The sequence below is a fragment of the Dermacentor andersoni genome, chromosome 3, assembly GCF_023375885.2.
Source record: "Dermacentor andersoni chromosome 3, qqDerAnde1_hic_scaffold, whole genome shotgun sequence".
NCBI lineage: Eukaryota > Metazoa > Arthropoda > Arachnida > Ixodida > Ixodidae > Dermacentor > Dermacentor andersoni.
In genome coordinates this window covers 18,407,010-18,428,584 of record NC_092816.1, presented here as the reverse complement: position 1 = coordinate 18,428,584, position 21,575 = coordinate 18,407,010, and the positions used below count along the sequence as shown (strand labels likewise).

Sequence of the window (21,575 nt, the reverse complement as noted above, 5' to 3'; positions counted from 1 at the left end):
ACCCAGTTCTTTATCGATCAGATAGTCCTCAGACATGGTGCCCCATCATACGTCATCACCGACAGAGGAACTGCCTTTACAGCCCAACTGATAGAGGACATATCCGAGTTGAGCTGCACGCAGCATCGCAAGGCCACTGCCTATCATCCGCAGACCAACGGACTGACGGAATGGCTAAACAAAACCATTGCTGACATGCTGTCTGTGTATGTAGACGTCCAGCATAAAACATGGGATCAAGTCCTGCCGTACGTTACATTCGCATACAACACCGCCATTCAGGAAACAACACGATTCACACCGTTCCGTCTTGTCTTGTCTACTGGCGCGAGGTCCAGACCACGCTAGACGCAATGCTCCCACACGACACCAACGCATCACTTACTTCCGACACCGAGCAACTTACCCAACACGCAGAGGAAGCTCGTCAACTCGCGCGCATACACATCACGAAGCAGCAGAGTACAGACGCATGACGCTACAACCTTTGACATCAGCAAGTTGAGTACCAGCCAAGTGATTAAGTCTGGGTGTGGACTCCAATCCATTGCCAGGGCTTATCTGAGAAGCTGCTTAGTAGATACTTTGGACCCTACAAAGTGATATGCCGCATTAGTGAAGTGAACTATGAGGTCATTCCTGACGGTGCCGCATCGCCTCGGTGTCGACAGCGCCACTCGGAGATAATGCATGTTATTCGCCTCAAACCGTATTTCGCGCGTTAAGGCGGCGCCAACCCGATGTCATACGACTTCCACACTTCCACTTTCTTTTAGTAAGCATCGTAGTTTAGTAAGCATCGGGGTCGATGCTTTTCTTTTGGCGGGGGAATAATGCCACTAGGTGTCACGCGCCAGCGCTACGAAAGAAGTGATTGGAACGTGCGCTCGGCAAGAGGTGGGCGCTGAAGAAGAAGTGGTAGTAGAGGCTGAGGACGCCAGCTTGAGTTTTGTGTGCACCATCTTGTACAACTGTCTGTCTCTCCGACGCCGGGTGCATCTTCATTTGTCTTTTCGTGACAATATCATTTTTCATTTCTGTGTTGCAGAGTTGTAAACTTGATAGTTTGGTTTTCTGAAAAACTTTTTCGCCACTTTTTAATAAAAAGTTTGCAACCTAAATAAAAAATTTAAGACCAACAGTCATTAGATTTTAAGTTTTTCTTTTAAATGCAACAAACCTCGCCAAATTTGGTGCAGTGGTTGCCAAGAAAAACGAATTCTCCTTTTACATGTATTTAGATAAGAGCACCCGAGCTAAAGCTTCCTCTTAAGCCTAAAATGTGTGCTCTCTTGTAGCTGCTCAGCCATACAACTTCTTCCGTGGCATTTTGTTCTGCTCTGGTTGCATCTTCATATTACATACATAGTTTATAAAAAATGCTTCATAAAATTGTGCTTTTGTCACTGGTGTCATATTGTTACCACTCATGCCAGCTAGTGGAACTAATGTGTGCCACTTTATTTGGGTAGAAAGAACAAAGATTGTTCCCTTACAAGTACTACACAGTACCTTTATTGTCATGTCACAAATGTTAGGTCTAGTTGTAACATATCTTGTACATAAGGGACTTGCCAATTGGTGGCCATGAGTTGTGAACTGGTTCAACATTTGTCACTGCCCAAAAGGCAAGATTTCAGTGTAAATAGCCTCTCATATTTGTGCGGTACTGTTCGTGGTGTTCAAAAATACATGTGAAGTCATTATGATTATGAGTTGTGCAAGCAGCTCTTTTAAGCTATGTATAATATTTCCGCCTTTGAAGGGACACTAATGGCAAATATTAGGTCAAGCTAATGCGACAGATCAGTGCTTGAGAACGTCTAAGGCATCAGTATTATCGCGAACAGAGCTTTCATAATCGAGAAGTTGGAGTAAATGCAGCACACAATTAGAGACTACCCGGGACATTCAAGTTCTAGCCCGATGACGAAGGCAATACTCATTTTGTCGCAAGTACTCAACCAGTCATAATAGAAAGGTCATTGTATTGCATTATAAGGCAAAAGAAAATGCTGCTTGCCCAGTTCTACTTGATTTTTAGAAAAAAGAACTCGTTGACATTACCCTCAACAGATGATCGAAAGGTTTCGTTTTCTTCATTCTGTGCTGGCCACACTTTCGCGTTTCCGTAGTTTCATTATAAATAATGCTGCACTGGTTTTGCTGGCTCGCGAAACTCGCACACACTGCAAGTAGTAGAGAATGCCACGTCCATGTGATGTCACAGGATTCCCAAAGAGTCCAAGCCACTTGACCAAAAACAGCTGCAGCGGTGCAGTTGCGTTTTGTTCAGAAAGCCATACCGCCCTCTGTCGGGCGCCGGTTTGCTCGCCGACGGCAGCAAAGGGCGGTGATGGCATATGCAACGTCACCACTCACCGCTTGGGGGCGCGCAATTTGAATTGCTCAAAAGGTATACGAACCCTTCAGATGCAATTTTCTCGCAGACTTGAGTCTTTTCTTAGCATGAAACAAGTGCTGCGAGCTTTCTGGAATGGTATTTTAACAGTCCACATCGACTTAGTATTTGCCTTAGTGTCCCTTTAAGGCTGTTATTATGCATAAAAGGTGTTGTTACTTCCCCACATTTCTCGTATCATCTGTGTTTGTGTTAAACGACTAGTCCAATTTTCATGTTGCACATTTCTGTCCGAGTATTGTTCCTCATGTGAGGTCATGCCGTGCACCTGCTACTATACCAGGAGATTATGCAACAAAACACCATTGTTGCCATAACCTTCCTCGTATTTCTTGAATCTTTGAAATTTGATCTAAAGCACCTCGTTGATTTTGTGTGCTTGGGCCAAAGTGGCAGCAGTGATGTTTCACAGGATGCAAAGATTTGAAAATGGTATTTACCTCCGCAAATCTCAAGACCTTCAAGCATAGGGCTTGCTGTGTTTTCCCAAGGATGATGACTCAAACCTAAGTAATAAAGCTTCATCAGGAACAAAGAAAAGCACACATTTTGCTGGAAGTTGCAGCCCACATTTTGTAGGCTTTACTCATCTGTTGTCTCATCATCGTGTTTGTGCACCATACCTTGAATGTAGTTTGTGAAACGTTACATGATGTCCTTGTCTCATGCTTGTTTAGCGGGAGCATAGTTGGGCTAGGATAGTTGGTTATAAAAAGCACTGTTTGTCAAACTTCCAACCTTTCTAAGCTTGATTCCTTGTACAATGAAAGCAACTATGCCTTTTCAGAGTGGCTATGTTGCCTTTCTTTTTTTTTCCTTTATTATTATGTTCTTTGGTAATCATTATTGTGATTACTGTAGTCTCTTAATATAAAAAATTACAAGTTGTTTCTTTAAACTTTTCGGAATGTGGAACAAGTATCCTATAATGGCATTAGTGTGAATATTAATGCGAAGCAAATTAAAAAAATTGTGTCAATATTCTTAATGGCAAGGTGCTTAATGGAGTCACTTGCTAGTAGGAGCGTGAGAATATTCGAAAGTTTCGAATAACGAATCAAATAGTGTCTTATTCGATTTGGTCTTGGAATCAAATAGTCACTATACGTAAATGTGAATATTCTTTAAATAATTTTCTAATATTTTGCAGCGTCAACTGTGCCCACTTAAACATAATATTGGAGCAAAAGTACGGTAAATTGTCACCCCCACAGGGATAGTATAGACATAAAACGTGAGAACTTGCATAATGGGGCAGGCTACATCTCGTAGGTAGCCATACATTAAAGGCTATACGGCGATCATTCGCACTCTCTGAAAAGTCATGTGCATGCGAAGAAACTACTTGTTTGCTCCTAATTCTCCATTTGCGTTTGAACACGTAAGCATTCTTTGGCGAGTAACCCAGGAAAAATCTATCTGTCACGTGAATAGTGTAATGCCTTGTATCTACGCAAAAATGCACAATTTGAAAAGTTAGGGCATTGAATCGTTATAGTAGTGTAAATACAGGTGATCAGTAGCTTTATGAGCGATAAAGAATAATTGAAACCCAAAATTACTGATAGAATTCTGTTTGCAAAATCATGTCAGTAACGCGAAAAGTGACAGATTAACCATAGGGATGCATAGGGCTCCATAGAAAATGCAAGGGGGTGCCTATGGTAGGGGTGGGCCAACTAACGTTCGAGGGTGGGCCAACTTCAAATTTGGGTCTGGGCAAACTTTATTGGGGGGTCGGCCAACTTAGATTTAGGGGTGGACCAACTTACATTTCGGGGTGAATCAACTTGAAATTTTTGGGTGGGCCACATTAAAATTTGGGGGTTGGCCAACTTGAAATATGGGGGGTCGGCTAACTGCAATTTGTGGTTAGGCTAACTTGAAATTTGTGGGTAGGCTAACTTGAAATTTGTGGGTGGGCCACTGAGATTTGGGAAACAATATCAAAAAGTGACAGCGGATCCAAGGAATGCTTACACATTTGTGGACAATTCTCAGAATTTCTGAATAAATGCTTCAAAACATACTTTGTAATGACAGAAACTTGCTAATATTAAGAATACTAGAATGTGAACAACATTTTATAATTACTGTGATAACAGTTTTTCATTATTCGAAAACTAGTCAACTCGATTAGTTTCTGGCACTATTCGATTCGGTCTCAAAAATCACTATTCGCACACCCCTACTTGCTAGTAAAGCTTGCACCTTGCAACTACTTAATTTGCAAGCTTGATGTAAGCATGAATCTGCATATGGCAAGATTGGGACATAATGAACAAGTGCGATTGAGTAGAGCACAGTGTGGTGCTTATGGTGGCTGTGGTGCTGTACTGCTGACCATAAGGTCATGGGTTCAGTTCCCAACTGCAAAGGCCACTATATGGGTGTATATGCAAAAATACTTTTGCACCCTACTTTGGGTGCACATTAAAGAAAATCAGGTGGTAAAAATTGCTTCAATGAACTGTGTTCCAGTATCTGTCATAGCCCCAAGTCCCATGAAGTAGTCTGAGCATAATGTTGTCTAGCTGGTGCCTAGCTTCTAAAATGAGTAGTGCAAATAAAGACATGAATAAGACTATTGTGCATGTCTTCGTTTGTGCTATCCATTTTAGAATGTGTGATTGGTCGTAAGTTAAAGGAATGCATTTGGGATTTGCGTGTTCTTGTGCTAAGTGCCAGATTAGTGAATTTGTGCTATTTTTCACAATATGAGCACTTTGCATTTGACCTATATTTAGCTTTCTATATCTACTGTTGTGTGGCAGTTAGTGTTGCATGCAGTATTGTGAGACAGTCATTGAAAGAGGTAACATTATGTAAGGTTTGTTGCACAAACTTCCAATGTCACACTTTACTGCACTGGGTTGAGAAACAAGGATGCTGCAACTACTTGGGGACCCTTGCTGCCTAGGAAAGTCTTGTCCTTATGAAGCATTTGTGGGTAAACTTAGTTGGGACCTTGTGCCACTTTCTCGGCTGCGCACCAGCGGCCTGGCAACGAGATTATTCCAAGCACGATTCATATTCTGCAGAAACATCATCATCTTGCCACTGCCACTTCTACAGTGGTCACCATAGGGCACATTGTCTTTTTTGGCACCACCTTGCAGTGTTTTGCAGGGCAGGCTCCTTGGCGGTGGGTAATATAGGCTTGAACTTGTCTCCGACTTGCGCAAGGGATGGCCTTCTCCAGTGGCGCTTTCCTGTAACAGTTGACAATTGAACTACTTTGGTAGCAGATCTTACAGCATCAGTTCGCTTTGGACATGACTGCATTCTCTTTCTGTCAAGCCTTAAGTACAAATGTGAAGTTAATTTTCTGATTTAAAAGTCTCATAGCTATGACCGTACCTACCATGGCAGGGCAAGCAGTATTTATTGCTGTCATCTACACTGCAGGCCGAAAACTGTTAAAATCAAGTTTGTAAGCACAAGTGATACATGCCTTTTTAGTGTTACACTGCACTTCTCTCTGCCTTGGCCTGAATAATTGATAGTACCACTTTGAAATCCCAGGTTCTGAAGCTCAAAAGTATCACTTATCATAGGGCTCAATAGAAATTTTCCAGATATTACAATTTCAAAGACAATAGGAAGTAGATTTGCTAGCAGTTGCATCTGATCAGCAACTCACAAGAAAACTGTTTCTCAACTATGTCCTATCTTTGTAACTTGAAAAACTTAAATCCAGAGGTAGAGTGAGCCACTATGGTTCATGTCAGCAAAATAATGGCCCCCAAGGTATGGTTTCATTTACCATGTCCACAGAGAGCGATGGTTTCTGCTTCGCAAGTTATGACTTTAATGAAAATAATTTGTCAAATTACATATAAGTTTGGATGATGCTTTCTTGGCCTGCAGTGCAGTGGGTGTAGCACTCCTCATTTGCAAAGTTACAAAGTGAGAGAAGTAAATCCAGCAGTTCTGAGCACTGCAAAAAACCATCACACTGCCAGAGATGAATTTGTAACATTGATAATTCTTTTTTAATATTGTGTGGCTCCAAACATTATCTCAATCAGCATTAAAGCTGTGCCCCAGGCAGCCTTATGTAACTGTGGGCCTATCCCTGGAATTTCAAATATTCTTTGATCTATGAAAAGCAAATTGAGATCAGCCTTCTGCATGGTTGCAGCCAGTTGTTTAGGTGAATGAATAGTTTTTTAACACTCTTGAATTGGTGTGCATTGAGGCTGTTTACCTCCAGCTTGTTTTGTTAAATCAGCTTTAGGTAGTTTTACCTAAAGCTGAATAACCTGCCATAGTGGCTTAGCAGCTATGGTGTTGTGCTGTTAAGCATGAGGTCGCGGGATCAAATCGCAGCCATAGTGGCCACATTTCGATGGGGGCAAAATGCAAAAGCACCGTTGTCCATTGCATTGGGGGCACATTAAAAATTCCCTAGTGATCAAAACCCAGAGAACCCCACTAGAGCATGCCTCATAATCAAATTGTGGTTTTGGCACGTAAAACCCCAAAATTGAAAAATAAATCAATTTTCCCCTTAACCTAAACACTTAAAGAAAGGTAAACATCTTGTCTGCCATGCTCTAGGCAGTTTTCTTTTTCCTACTTTATCAGAGTATATATAAATATTGACCTTTGCTACAGGTCTGCATGAAAGCAAAACATTTACCTTCTTAGTCATGCTTTTGTGTCAATGAATGAATATTGTTGTAACAGTAGCAGTTGAAGATCTTGCGTGCAAGCAGGACAATGTAGTAAGCTCATTTTACCCAGCTACATCTGCTGTCAAGCTTTTTCCTTACTGAGGTCACGACTAAATACCTGGTGTATTTGCTACTACAAATGTTTTAGAAACCGGGCATGTAACAATATATGCAATGAAGCATTAGGGAAGTAACTCTGCAAGTTTGTTGCAGATGTAGCCACAGAAGCATTTTTGAGTGCACGGCAGGTATTCTGTGTCTAGATTTTGATTTGAGTACTGTGTACTCTTTATGCAATATGTTTACATAATATTGGTAAAGGTCCTTTTTTTTTTTTTTTTTTTTTTTTTTTTAAGCCTTGCACCTGCACAGAAAATGTCAGCTGAGACGACACGAAACCAAGATGACATGCAGGCTTGAAGCAGTCATCATATCCAACATTACACCAAAACTTTTTTCTTTCTTTTCCCATTTTCCCCCACAGAGTTGAACTGCCCATGGTTACAACATAACAATATTGGTTGGTAGTGTCAAATGGACATACAAAGGGAAATATCAAACACTTATTTCCCCATGAGGCATGCAAAACAAGTTGCACGGCATAGGCCACAAGATTATGAAGTTAAGATATCCATTCTACTGAGCCCACCTCTCATTACTAGGCTTAGTGCACACTCGCACCGATTTTCGAGGTGCGAGTGAGTGCTGGCAAGTATGTGTAGACAAGAGCGCAGGTGGGGGCCTGTGAACACGAGTGTGAATGCCAGCGAGCAATCACAGGACAAGTGCTTAACAAAAAAAATTGTTTTTCCCAAACTTCTGTGATTCACAAACTTTCTTTTGCCAAAGGTCCATCCCATCTTCACAACATGCTTTGCTACATGATTTGTTTTACAGATTTGCATTTTTGCAGCCTCTATCACTCTATTTGCAGTGATTGCACCATGGTCACTGTTGTCCTATTTGTGTTCTCGTATTTTTATTATTCATTGCCAGAGCCTTTAACATGTTAGAGTTCCATAAAGGGAGCAGCAAATGGTTTGAAGTGCTGCAATACCCTCTGCAGGTGGTCAATCTCTTTTTTGCTTCGTAACCACTTATATGATAACGCAGCTCATGTCCAAAGATCTTCCGTGTGAGAAAGGATTTAATTGCAATGTTTTTGGCCATTGCCTACGTAACCACAATATCGAAATCTTGTATAGTCACTTGTATGTGTTTATAGCAGCTGTACATATGTGCTTATGTGTTTATAGCAGCTGTACATATGTGTTTATAGCACCTGTACACTTAGCCAATTTGTCAAGTATCTCGATTCTTGAATATCATGTGAATAAAATGTTTTAAAGCGTGAAAATAACGCAAGAATGTACTAGTAAATTGAAGTGTAACCTTTTCCATGTATGCTGTAAAAAAAATGAGGGAGGGAGGGAGAAGTAAGGCCCTTAGCAGCAATCAGTAGAGCTACATTTGTCAGTGGAAATATAGAATCTTGCCTACATCCCATTTTTATGTACAAGGCCAATGTCCCACTTGTGGGAGCAGTGTATGTATCATGAAGTAAAGGAAATGTTGAAAATTGTGCTGTTTTACTGTTTCTATTGGGTGTTCATTTTGTGGTGAAAAAAAAAAAGCAGTACAAAGTGTGGTTGCAGCAGGTTATACTCATTTTCTGCGAAAAGAGATGACCAAAATAAAATTTTTAGAAGACTTGCTCCACTAGAAATTGCCACTGTTTCCGTAGAAAGTTGTCCTCGATAGTGAAAATTTTCCAACAGCTAAATTGTTGGCAAGTAAGTTTTACCACTGGTGGCCTCTCTATCAGTACAGCCAAACCTCGATATAATGAAGTAAAAATATAATTTGGTTTGTCATGCTTTAGTTTAATGGTGCATTCTGTCCTGCTATCAAGAAACCGAAAATGCAGGATGCAACCCGATATTGGCTATAGCAAAGCAAATTTTTGTTGGTGCATGCTTCAAAATATATATTCTGATATTAAAAATTGGAGTATGCTTAAGCTTCGCTTTTAAGAGTGAAATGCGATAACATACAAAGACCCACAAACTGTTTTTCATGCTTCCTGGCAAATGCAGCTTATGTAACCGTAACGTTTATCGGGAACCGCTGGCAGCAAACACTATGCACGAAGGCAAGCTTTCTGGTAGAAATGCGGCCTCTTGCCTGGGTGGATCTCCTGTTATTGTTTCTCACTTTTAATATTTCAGTCTGAGAAGAGCTAACATAAAAGATGTGCTGCCTTTCTTTTTTTTTTTTTCATTACATTTGTGGGCTGCCGTTTTCAAAATTCCGAGGAATAACTTTGTAAAGAATGAAAGACAAGGTATGAGCAACCTTGGTGGTAGTAGAGTGGTTCAAAATTTGGCTAGAAATTCTTTTTCAAAGCAACATCCGACGCTGGATTTTCTGCGGAATGGGGCTCTTGACGTTCTTGTGTTCAAGATGTCAAATACTGTCGCTAACCGATTTTTCATACACCAGAGTTTTTTCGACGTGTGATTCCTGCGGCACTGCCACCCAGCACCAAAATAAAACTGGTTTTACTGAAATTTTGAATGCTGCATGGTGTTTCGGGCATGAATTTTGCGTGCAATGCAGCAAACATGGCGATAACAAAGTCGCCGCCATATCGACTGGCACAAAACCACAACCTTGGTTGCCAATGAAGCAACGCTGGTTAGGCTTAGCGGGAGTAAGCAGTGCGGCTGGTGCCAAGCTGTCGCAGGAAGTTCACTGTCAACATGTTCGCACACGTTGACTTCATCGGCGATTAAGCGGGAAGCAAGACGTGCAGGCTCAACCGATGGCCATAGTGGAGGACCCATGTGCAGTCCCCTCAGTGTCCAAAAAGACTAGGCTGCATGCACGTTTTGCCCTGCAGCTTAGCTTAGTTGCAGTGCACTCTGCAAGCAAATGTGCCGAGCTCGCATGATAACACCGATCACACTGGTGTATTGATGACGGTGCAGAGTGTATGAATGTAATTTATTGTTACAGTGCCTTCTGTCGGCACGGCAAGATGTCGTCTGAATCCACAGGAGAACCTTTACTGGCCTGTCGGAGGCACTCAGCTTGCATTTCTTTCGCATAGACATCATTACAATTTATTTTCACAGATATCACCACATGTGTGCTTAATCGGATATAACGAAGGTATTCTCTTGGCCGGTGTGACTTCGTTATAACGAGGCTCACGTCTGCAGGGGAAGAAAGCACTATACACTCTCTTTCAGTAGTTCCTCTCATCACTGAGGAATTCTCTACGGGCCTCCGAGACTAATTAGGAGGGTGCGTAGGAAACTACATAAGGGTGAACACTTCTTAAAGGTGCTCTTCCGCACCTTGTCTGCTAGTGGCAACTGCTGCAGTGTAGGCGGCGGCAGCATCTACGCAGACTCAACAATTGCACGGAGAGATCAGCTGTTGTGATAAGAGCGGTGAATTTTGCTCCGACATCGATAAAGCATGCCCATTCAAGTACAGATCGAGGAGGAGGAGGGTTACAGAGGATTTAAAAGAAGCGCTCATCCATCAAGGAATATCGCACTGTGGTGTCTCGATAGTAGCACCCGCTTGGTGTCGAGCCACCCTACATCGCACGAGATGGTGCCGTCATCTCTCGATCCCTCTTGTAACATCCACTTGTACAGAACACACTCGCTGATTAAGTGCAGATGTTATTTAATTACAGAGTTTGTGCTTGCGCTTTTCCCATATTCTTTCTGCACTGTTTCAAGTGCATTCAATGCCAGCTGCTTCGTTCCTTTAGTGCAAAAGCATAGCTTGGAACGGTACCGCACAGGGCAAGTCTGCAAACACCATTTTCGCGAAGGACGAAGCATTACCCAGCAGGGTGCCCTCCACAGTGCAGTGGCTGTGTCGACTACACATGAATTTAGCCAATGTCAAAACAATTGCTTGACACTTTTTTAAATGCAAATTAATATACGCGCGGCAGCTTTGCATTGATTTCTTTTTATCTTTGCGCAGAAAACTCGAACAAGTGGGAAAATATTTTCGGTATCATAGAGCCTTAACAAATATTTTATTAAAAAACAAAGTAAAATAGTGCAGGAAGCCACAGCTGCAACCTGCAGAGAAGCTTTTAAGAAAACACCTGGCAACAAGATCACTTGTCGAGACCATTTAGTCAAGCAACAGGTTCCGAACTATGGCACTAAATTTCCCTGCGTAAGAATACGCACTAGCAGCCTCATAGTTTTGGCTCTGCTGCGAAGAACTGCTGAAACAGATCAGGTAAGAAAAAGGTTGAATACTCTTTTAACATCCCAAGATCCTAACATCCTATTAACATCCTATTATTGGGATTTTAACATCCTATTAGCTGCAAGACGAAAAAATTTGTACATGGGTACTGCTGTGGCTATCTTCCTCTGGTCCTGTCTTACACTGCTTTTTGAAAATGTTGCTCGACCAACACTTGGTAATCTTTTTGAAACTTCGGTTTAGCTCTTGCACACTGCAATCACATTAACAAAAAGAAAGTACTGTGAAAAAGAATACATTAAATGCTAAAAACTCCTAGCAATGTGTTCACGAACTGCTGAAGCAAGTTGGTGGCTCTTCAGAAGATAAATCTCAATCTGCAGCATGGCAAGGGTTAAAGCTTTAAGGAGCCTTGAAACATTTTTTGAAAATAGTAAAAAGAAAGATGTTGCATTAACAAGGCTCCTGTGAACATGTGAGCCAAGTATTATTTCACTGCATGCAGCAGGTAATTTACACTCATGTCAAAAGCAATGAGCAGTCGCTTACTCTCGCATCCGCAACGTCATACAGAGTCGTCAAAAGCAGTTGGTCAACAACGCTGTTGGCTGATTTCGTGATCACACAACATTTGCAGTAATGCATAATTGCCAATTTTTAGTTTAAGTGAAAAATATATGTGCGTTCTTGAAAAGGCAGGAAAATAATTTCATCTTCGCACTGCACGTAGCTGTGTCTGATGCACGTGACCTCCAATGGATCACAGCGGCATGCGGTGTAGCATAGTCTACCGTGGCCGCCATGGGGTGCTGCGACGAGCCAGGTGCCTTGATACCAAGCCAAGTTGGTTCTTTATTCTATGACCAAGCCTGGCAACGCTGCTATCTAGTCACCCTTACGCTATGGTCCCTAGAATGCCATTGTCCCTAGATCACACTTATGCCCTTATTTCGCCGCCGCAATACTCAACTTTTGGCAGGGGCTTTACCCTCTTTGCTTCAGCGCTGTGTAGCTTCCAGCACGCTAACGAAGACGAAAAGAGAGAAAGCCAGGTATTGCTGCGAGAATTCCACTCACAGTTGAAGAATTAGCAAAATTTTAGAAAAGTGCTTCAGGGCCCCTTTAAGGCATGATATGCAAGAGCTTATAGTCATCCATTAATGAATCACAAAGTCTCATGGCAATATTACTAGAAGAATCCTAGCCCTGGTGCCTGCATGCACAGTCAATATTTAAGCAATTATGAATACTGTATGACAAGCAGTTCATGATTTTGCCTGAATGTCATAATTTTGGCTTGCCAATCCAATCTTAGTGGCTACTTATGCTAACCTCATTGATGCAGTTGGCTTGCCAATCTTTGTGGCTGCTTATGCTAACCTCATTGAAGCTCATTCATGCACCAAAAATTATCTGGTGAAATGCACATAACACACGAACCTCGGCAAAAGAAACCGGAAGAAAATTATGCATAATACAGAAAAAATCAGTCTCGCCCTTGATAAATGTGCAAAAATAAGGGGGTACGAGAGGCTCAATTTTTTTGTTAATCACAATACAAAGAAGCGAAAAATAAAAAAAACGAGGCATAGGGGATGTGATGCATAGATTGTGATGCAAGTCAACACCATCACACCATTCAGGCAGAGTCAATGGTGAGGGTTTAGACTAAGGCAACAGGCGTAAAACTGTATAATTTTATTTCACTGAAATCAGCAAGAGTTTCGTGATTTCTTATGCACAGTTTGTTGCATGTACAAAGGTGAAAAAGAAAAACACCTCAAAAAGTTCATTCTGGTGAACAATGCACACTCAAAAGACTAGATGGCAGACCCAGTCTCTCCAAAAAAATAAAAAAAAAGAACAAGTGGGGGGAAGGCACTTGCGCAATAAATATTTCTGCTTTATGCATTGCTCAGAAAGTCATAGCAAAGTCACCCTTGGCACGGTAGTTGCTAAGACGTGAACACGAAACTCTTTTTCCGCCTTCCATCTCGATGATGCTCACAACTAATGCGCAAGTTTGGCATTAGATATTGTAAGCAAACATGGTATATATGTGCACAATGGCACCACTGTTAACTGCACATTAGCCTCATGTGGGCAAATGGAATCACAGAAAATTGCATGAAAGAAAAAGGCTGGCATGGGGCCTCATGAAAAGCTAATTTCAAACAATGGGAAACAGACAAGTGCTTCAATGAGACCCTGAGCAAGTCGAGCCAAAACGCCAAGCAACAGTCAGCACATCGCTTAGCTGGATTTTTTTGCGATGGCAAAAAGGAAGGGCCCCCTATTCTCGTGCACAACTGGCACATGTAAGCCAATTTAGTGCTTCAACTCTGTGCTACAGAGTCCAATGTTTGGTGACATTCTGCAAATGGTACTGCTCACAATGCCATGTTTCTCAACCAGACAGGCTGACAACTGCATGCAAAGGTGTGAAAATGGGTAAATTGTAATTGCTAGAATCAAAATGATTGCCCAGTCTCCAGAGGACCCGAAATGTATCCACAAACTACTAAAATAACTGAAGGCCTATGACATACATGTAGAATTCACATCAGCCACAAACTCTTCATTGCACTGCCCTAGTATGGGAAGACTTTTTTTTTTATCGTGCTCCAAACTACAAATGTGAAACTACACTTCCAAGCATAAGATACAAGACCCAGTGAGAAATTAACAATTCCACACAGTGACACAGGTTTCAGCAGCTTTCTGGCACTTAAGGCAGTAGAACATGTACTGCTACAGTGAATGGGAAACGAAGACATGAGGTTCTACTTGCAATGATTTTGCACAAAAAAATATTTTCACTGCCTATGCTTCATATAACAACACAGAAAACAAAACCTTAAAAGCCTGTATATTAGTGACAGTCGAGCATTTGAGAAGCAAGAAGGCCTGGCCTGTATTAATTAATTGAACAATGAAACAACAAACACAACCTAACTTCCTCACTGCGAGTATATGCCGTCAAATACATAAATTAAGGTGAGAACATCACAGACACAGGACAAGAGATTGAAAAGGCTATCTGTGTGTTTCCTCGCTTCTCATATATCTACTGTATGGGTGTGCAAATATTGGAAATTTTTGAATAACATATCAAATAGTGTCCTATTTGATTCAGTTTTTGATTGGAATATTAGCTATTCATAAATCCAAATATTTCTCAAATACTTATCAAATATTTAAGAACGCCACCTTTGTCCAAATAAACATTATATTAGAGCAAAAGTACGGTCAATTTTCACCCCTGTGGGCACTATGTAAACTCAAAGAAACTACTTCCTTGCTCCTGCTCCAACTAATTTTAATAAACAACGCTTCATAATGTGCTATGTAACAGAAATTAGTCATTTTTAAGAAATCACAGGGATGTGAACATTGTTTTATAATTATTGTGATAATGGGTATTCATTATTCGAAAACTGTTCAATATTCAATTCGATCTGATTCACTTCTGGCACTATTCGAATCGTATTTCATTCGGTACCAAAAATCACTATTCATACACCCCTAAGCTATTGTACCGTGTTTCACTCTATTTCATATCTCCTGTACTGCTTACATGCTGTTTCCACTTCAAGACACAGATATTGCCGAGTGCGAGCGTTTGGACCATTTGGCACCATTTGCTTCAACCAAGACAAACATCAGGGGTTCTTTTCATCACTACTGCATGCAGTAATATCCTCCAGGTTTCTTACACTGTGTAGAGATATGTGAGGCTAGCACACACAACTCGCCTGAAGAAGAGTCACATGTCCGCTTGTGGAAAAAATTTGGTGGGTACTTAGGCTACTTCACAAAAATGTATTACCATTCATCTATGGGAAGCTGATATGGTGCAATGACATCATTGTGGCCGCCATGTTTGGGTACTAGCAAAGTGATAACTAAAAGCAATGAATCAACTTGTTCAAGCACCTTGGCAACTTCTTTTGCAATAAAAAAAAGAAAAGGTAACAAATGGAGTCGCAATGCTTTTCATTTTTTTGCTTGCATACCTGACCATTTTTTTTCTTTTCAATATGTCCTCACAATGACAATTTGCAATGCTAAATCTATTTTCATCAGAGTATCACTTTAAAAGCACGTAAAAAAGGCTAAAGCATCTCAGTCAACCTCGGAAACTCAGTCAAGATGTCAAAAAAGAAATTACACATTAGATATTCTTGAAAAGAGTCAGCTTAAACCAGCTGCATGAAATAGCTAGTTAACAGGCCTTTGTAGAGACAGTCAGTTGTCAAGTGCTACGTGCAGTATGCCTCGCATTCTGGCAGAGTAAATCTGAGCAATTCAAACAATTGCTTAAATTGATCTCTGTAGTTGTACTAACAGAACATGTCTCACACCACAGTTAGAATAAGAGCCAATGCATCACAACATGACAAATACTGGACATACCTGCATCAATGCTGATGACAACTGTGCATATATGATTGGTAACTCATACATAACACGTCAGAATTAAGGCACAGGGATGTATCACAGCTGAACAGTGGCTGTTCTGAGCCTTTGTGACAGCACACAAGTCATTGTTTGCCTTACTTCCAATAAACCACTGGAGATGATGAATGACGCTGGCTTTAACAATACACCTGCACTTTATGCGATGCTGAAAATCGCTTCAACAAGAATGTACATTATTGTCTTACTGTGCCATCTCTGACAAAGCTGTTAACAATAGGCCAAAGAGAGAGACAATTTGAGGTGCTGCAGCTAGCACAAAAATACTTGAGCATAGTTGGCCTTACATTACATTAACAAGATTTAAAATCTCAATTCATCCTTAACAGTCACTGCTCCTGCACACCCACAGAGAAGCATACTTGGCGGTCAAGAGGGGAAAAAGAAATCAAAGAAAGAAAGCAATAATAAAAACTACCAAGTCCAATTCAAGTGTAAAAAAAAATATGTGTCGTAAAATACAGGTTTTCAGAGGCAATTCACAAAAACAAATGCAGAACATAGTTAAAAATGCCATTTTCAGAGCACACATGAAGGCTTGCAAATAGAATGCAAATCAATAAAACCCAGACACACAAGAGAGGGAGAGAGAGAAATTACATATCAAGGCATATCTACTTTTGAAAAAACACATACTCACACACACACTGTCTCCATCCAAAAGGCAAAAATTTTCCAAAAGACATTCCAGCTTGAGATAGAGCTTAACACTGCGCTACGCGACAAACGATGTGATTAAGAGTGTAGGGCTTTAGCATCATTATTTTTGGAGCTGGCACCGCATATGCCTTCTTAATGTCTTGAGCTTGACGATCACTGAACCAGCTAAAACAGCAACTTAGTTTGGAACCATGATATTCAGGTAGAGATGTTGCTTAACCCTTTAAGGACAAGCCATATAAATACCCGAAAAAACTGTATTTTCTATCTAAATGTGTAAAACATAGAGAATAAGCACAATCGGTGAAAAAAAAAATGTCTTGCAGAAGCTTTTTTAGCAATAGCGGGGAGGGCGGAACATCAGGCAAGAAATTGGAAGTTGGCTTCGTCCCGAGCAACCTATTCCTTCATTTGGAATTTGTACAGTCACCCACAAAAGCTTACGAGACGCGGGATTTGTGAAACAGCCAAATTTCCATAAGCCTGTGCATGTAGCCTCTAATTAAAAGCTTTGATCTGTAGCAGTTCTTGCGAACTACACTGTGACCCATTAAATTAGAAGCGCTACACCTTAATAGAGCAGAAATCCAAATTTTTCGTTAAACCTGTGCCTCGTAAACTTTTGCGGGTGACTGTACATTTGTACAGACAGCTCTTGTCATATGTGAACCATAGCTATACAATTCATTTGCTTTACATCAAATGTGTGATTCTACTGCAGCTGGATATCTTACATCACTCTGTCTCCTCTTATCGTGCTTTCAAAAGGACAGGAGTTGCATGCCAAACATCTTCCTCGTCCTGTGTTCCTACCCTAATCCAACATATGACACTTGCTACCTGTCATTCAGTGTTGGTCAGAGACAGTTGGCCAGAAACTTCATGCTCAATACCGAAATTCAGCAAGAAAGTTTTTTCTCGGTATGGGGTTGCCTGAAGGCTACACTCGTCCAAGAAGGGTTAATGGTCATTAAACTAGTAAGCTGTACTTAAATGTGTCATTAAAAACTAGTAATAAGCATATACAGAAAACTAATTTTTGTGAGCACCTGAAAGTGTACTTGTCAACTGCTCTGGAAACAAACTGAAGTGGTCAACATAGTACTGCATCTACAGGTTTGAGGGAGGTATAAAACAAGAAACTAAGTGACAGTAACATTTTCTGGGATAGACACGGACACTCTCTCTGCAAATATGTACTCATCTAAGTTAACCAATTTTGTTATATTTTTTTCAAGTCACCTGACTGTGATGTTCAAGATGAACAAAGAAAATAAACTACTTATTCTAAGACTGCGCCGGGTTCTTGGAACTAGGACTGTTTCTAATTGCATTTTCTTTTAATGTTGTTAAGCTTACCCTTGTGGCAGTGCACAAATGACATTCATAGCTACAGTATTATGCATTTGATGCCATTAAATCGGCACATGCAGCTCAGGTACAAAAAATGACCATTAAAGAATGATTACAGCAAGCAAACTGCACAGAGAAAATCTGGGCAGTCACATTTACAGCCTACATCTTTAGATGGTACCAAGTGATTCAAAACGTGCCTGTTAAAATGCTCATGCATATTAATTTTAGTATGGCACAAGCAGAACTGCTTATTCAGTCAAGGATACTACTTTTGCTCCTAATAAGCTTTATCAAATGTAAAATCAAATGCCCAATGTCGCTATTGCGATAAAGTTGCTGGGTCTTTTGCTGATAGTCACTGAGTAAAATAATAGGTAACAAAATATTGAAACTTTTCTTATGACCTACAGAGATTATGAAACCATGGCAGTGATGCCAATGCAGCAGACCAATTTTGTGGATATGCTTGGTTATCTGAACTATACAGGCAGGGCACTACTGCGCTCTATATAGAGCAAACAGACATAATGGCAATAAAAAATTGATATGCCATGTGATGGTTAGATCTATCATTTAGCCATTATTTGCACGAACTGCATCAGAAGTTTCAACACTGCAAATTACAGAAGTATAGTTAACTTCTTGTGGTCGAGTAGCTTCTTGGCTTTCCGAAAGCCATTTCACTGGTAAGCCTAGTGTGTAACGACTTCGAATGGTTTATCACCGAACTGCAAATTTCTAACACTGCTTGTCATTTGTAGCAGTGATAGTTTTGAAAAATCTTCTGTACATTGCATTCCAGCTTGGCAAGCCAGCGGTTCTACGAGGGTGAACATGCCAATCATGACTGTGCCACACTGTTGGAATTATCTGCCAATGAAAGGCAAATGCTGTGCTCAGCCGGCAGCAGTTAATCAGAATGAGCATGCACTGCATCACTGGCAGACAACTAGCGCCGAGCACCTATTCTGTTCACCAGGGGACTATAGCAAGAAGCTTGGATGCCATCACATGCTCCTGACTTCAAAATTTAGGTAACCAGCTATTCTGCAAGGCTTAAAAGTCCAAGCAAACTAAAGCTTTGTTGAATATCTTTTCCGTGCCTTATTCATGGCAAGGGGAAGCGCAAGTAGAACAGTGATTGTCTCTATTCTTCCATGTGATAATGACTTGGAGAACTACTTTTTTACTATTTTCTCAATATAAGCAAGGCATAGTCGCTGCCTGCACCTGTCCTAAAGAGCAAAAGAGGGAAAAGCTTTTCTTTTTCATTTCATGATGTTTTGAATGCACTGTGTGCCAGACCTTCAAAAGTGCCGTCAATCATTTAGAGCTTACACAGCTAGAGACCAGAAGCCTAGGTATCTAAATGCCAAAAGGCGCAATCACCAATAAATCCTCTCATACATATAAGCAAAAGGTACAATAAGTATTTATCCTTAAATGTTCTGCTTAAGTGCTTCATTTTCAATGTTCATGAAAAAAAGAATGCCCCTTTCATGTCCAAGAAATTGGTCGGCAAGTGTGTTAATTGAGCATTGTCAAGGTGTGACCTGTTTAAATCAAATAAACAAAAGGAAAGATTGCTGTGCAGCTCATGGATGATCATGTACCACAGCCAAGTGCGATTCATAGTAAACAAAAAATTTGGACAGTCTGCCTCCAAAAACCTAAATCTGAAAATCTAATAAAAAATAGCATAGGCCAAGCTTTGTAACAATGCAGTGGGACTTGCAAGTCACATGAGTAAAAAGAAAACTGCTGTTTATCGCACTTCGTTGAAAAATAGTCAGCTTGAAGGTAAGATCATACACAGCCCCAGTTTTCTACTTTTCCAGAAGTACAATAATTTTCAAGCCAAACCCTCCCAAACAAGTCAATCCAGCTGACCTCCAGCAATTTGACATCAGTTGAGTAAACTTTCCTTCAATTCGCTCTTACCTAAGGGTTCTGAAAAGCACTAATGTCTTTATGAAGAGACAAAAAAGCTCATTATATCAAACCCATATTCAATTCATTTGAAGAACTGCAGCAGATTGCTAGTGGGTCAATTTAAGCAATACTGGTTGTGCCAAAAGCTCCTAACATGCTAAAGTGAGCATTGAAATCCTATCAAGTCGCTAACAATCACACTAGAAGAGCATGCTGTTTCACAGAATCATGCAAAAATTTCAGTGTGTAAGGCTCAGCTGTGTTGTCACCTGCTAAAGTAAGGGCCATTTATAGGTAAATTCAAGATAAAACAACATGTGAGCCACTGACCAACAAAAACAACAAATGCTTTGCTGGAACTGCAACTTCATAACTAGCCAGTTGTTCCACAGTAGTGGCTTCTGCACAAGAGTAGTGATGACAATAAACATGGCCAAGGTTTACAAGCAACTGTGGTTGAAGTTAAAATAGCTTTTCGGCTCAAAGAATGAGTCTCAATGCATGCCGAAAAAGCAGCCTGCACTGCCTTAGAACTATCTGTACTGGGACTCTTGAAAGAATGGGCAGAGATGACAACAGGACATTTCCAATAAATGTTAAAATCAATGCAAGTTTGAAACATCAATTTAAAGCTTTTCATAATTCAAACCATTTTTGTATAACTCAATGTCTGAACAAGGTGAAATTAACGGAGGTCAGCTGTATTTCATCATCATAAGCAGCAGCAGCAGCAGCAGCAGCCTATTTTATGTCCATTTTAGGACGAAGGCCTCTCGCTGCGATCTCCAATAACCCCTGTCCTGCACCAACCGATTCCAACTTGCGCCTGAAAATTTAGTTTTCTGCCGTCCTCCACTGCGTTTCCCTTCTCTTGGCACCCATCCTATAACTCTGTATATATAAAAGTTCAACTTGGTAAATTACTACTGACCATATTCTTGCCTGTGCTGCTTACTGAGTCAAGACAAAAGGCATAGTAACAGCATTAAAGAAAGCATTTCAATACCCAATAGCTATTTTATATTGATCTGTTAGCCCTGGCAGTCACAGGCAGTCCTATTACTACTATCATCTCTAGTAATGCCAATAAATGTGCAGATCTCGCAACCATTCATACAAGGTCTCAATTTATAGATGCAGTACTTTCACCTCACTACCAACCATTTCTCGTTACAACAATGAAAGCCACTGGCTATATAAGGCGCTCAGTAATGCACTAAGCAAAAAAAAGAGAGAGAGTTATTCTATAAAAATAATCTACCAGCCAGAGCAGTGCCCAAGGATAGGGCAATTTAACATCCATAAGTTACAAAGCAAATCTTTGGCAAGGAAGGCACGTAGGTACTTCGACATGGCAATATCAACTAAAGAACATACACTTCGTACTTAGTGTATGGAACTTCAGAGCAGAGTGCTGTGGCAGGCTTTCAGCGAGACTTGAAGAGCAGTTGTTTACAAGTAATGCCAGATAAAAAGCAATGTATGCACCTTAAATCAGATGTGTCAATTTGCTTTGTGCTGCAACTGACTGAAGATTGGTACACAAGGGCAGCCAAGTATGCTCCAACATAGAGGTGTTGGTAGCAGCGTGTTTGAGACATACAAATTGCATGCTTGTTACAGCAATGAAAGCACAGATGTCTTTTTTTCTTTTTCTTGCTTTTGTAACTGCAAGCCTCTTTCAGGCCTGCCACTGCCAATGAAATCATTCCCCATTCAAGCTAAAGCAACAAGTGTAAGTAACTTTCATCATCAACATAGCACAACACTCATCAGCGCCTCCTGCCTCAACTCAAAGC

General features: G+C 40.7%; 2 protein-coding genes across 9 annotated transcripts in view; one reads left to right on the top strand and one right to left on the bottom strand.

Annotated features, from left to right (window-relative positions):
- Positions 1 to 5,243: 5,243 nt before the first annotated feature.
- Positions 5,244 to 21,575, bottom strand: part of coro (protein coronin) — a 45,805-nt gene continuing 29,473 nt past the window's right edge. The window contains exon 12 of one of the 2 annotated variants that reach the window (XM_050169141.3): positions 5,244 to 5,634. In XM_050169141.3, coding sequence (XP_050025098.1) covers positions 5,356 to 5,634 — 279 coding nt within the window. In that variant the 3' untranslated portion in view covers positions 5,244 to 5,355. Of the gene's footprint in view, positions 5,635 to 11,386; positions 12,373 to 21,575 lie in introns of those variants that run through there. The other variant, XM_055065545.2, reaches the window with a different exon arrangement.
- LOC129382134 (uncharacterized) overlaps positions 12,379 to 21,575 on the top strand; it is a 43,110-nt gene continuing 33,913 nt past the window's right edge. For 2 of the 7 annotated variants that reach the window (XR_011893277.1, XR_011893278.1), the window contains exon 1: positions 12,440 to 21,511. Coding sequence is in view for 1 of the 7 variants with exons in the window: in XM_072287080.1 (XP_072143181.1) it covers positions 18,679 to 18,878; positions 19,683 to 19,753; positions 21,462 to 21,511 (321 nt within the window). In the remaining 6 variants the exon portion in view is untranslated. Of the gene's footprint in view, positions 21,512 to 21,575 lie in introns of all 7 variants that reach the window. The other 5 variants (XM_072287080.1, XR_008610214.2, XR_011893280.1 and 2 more) reach the window with 5 other exon arrangements.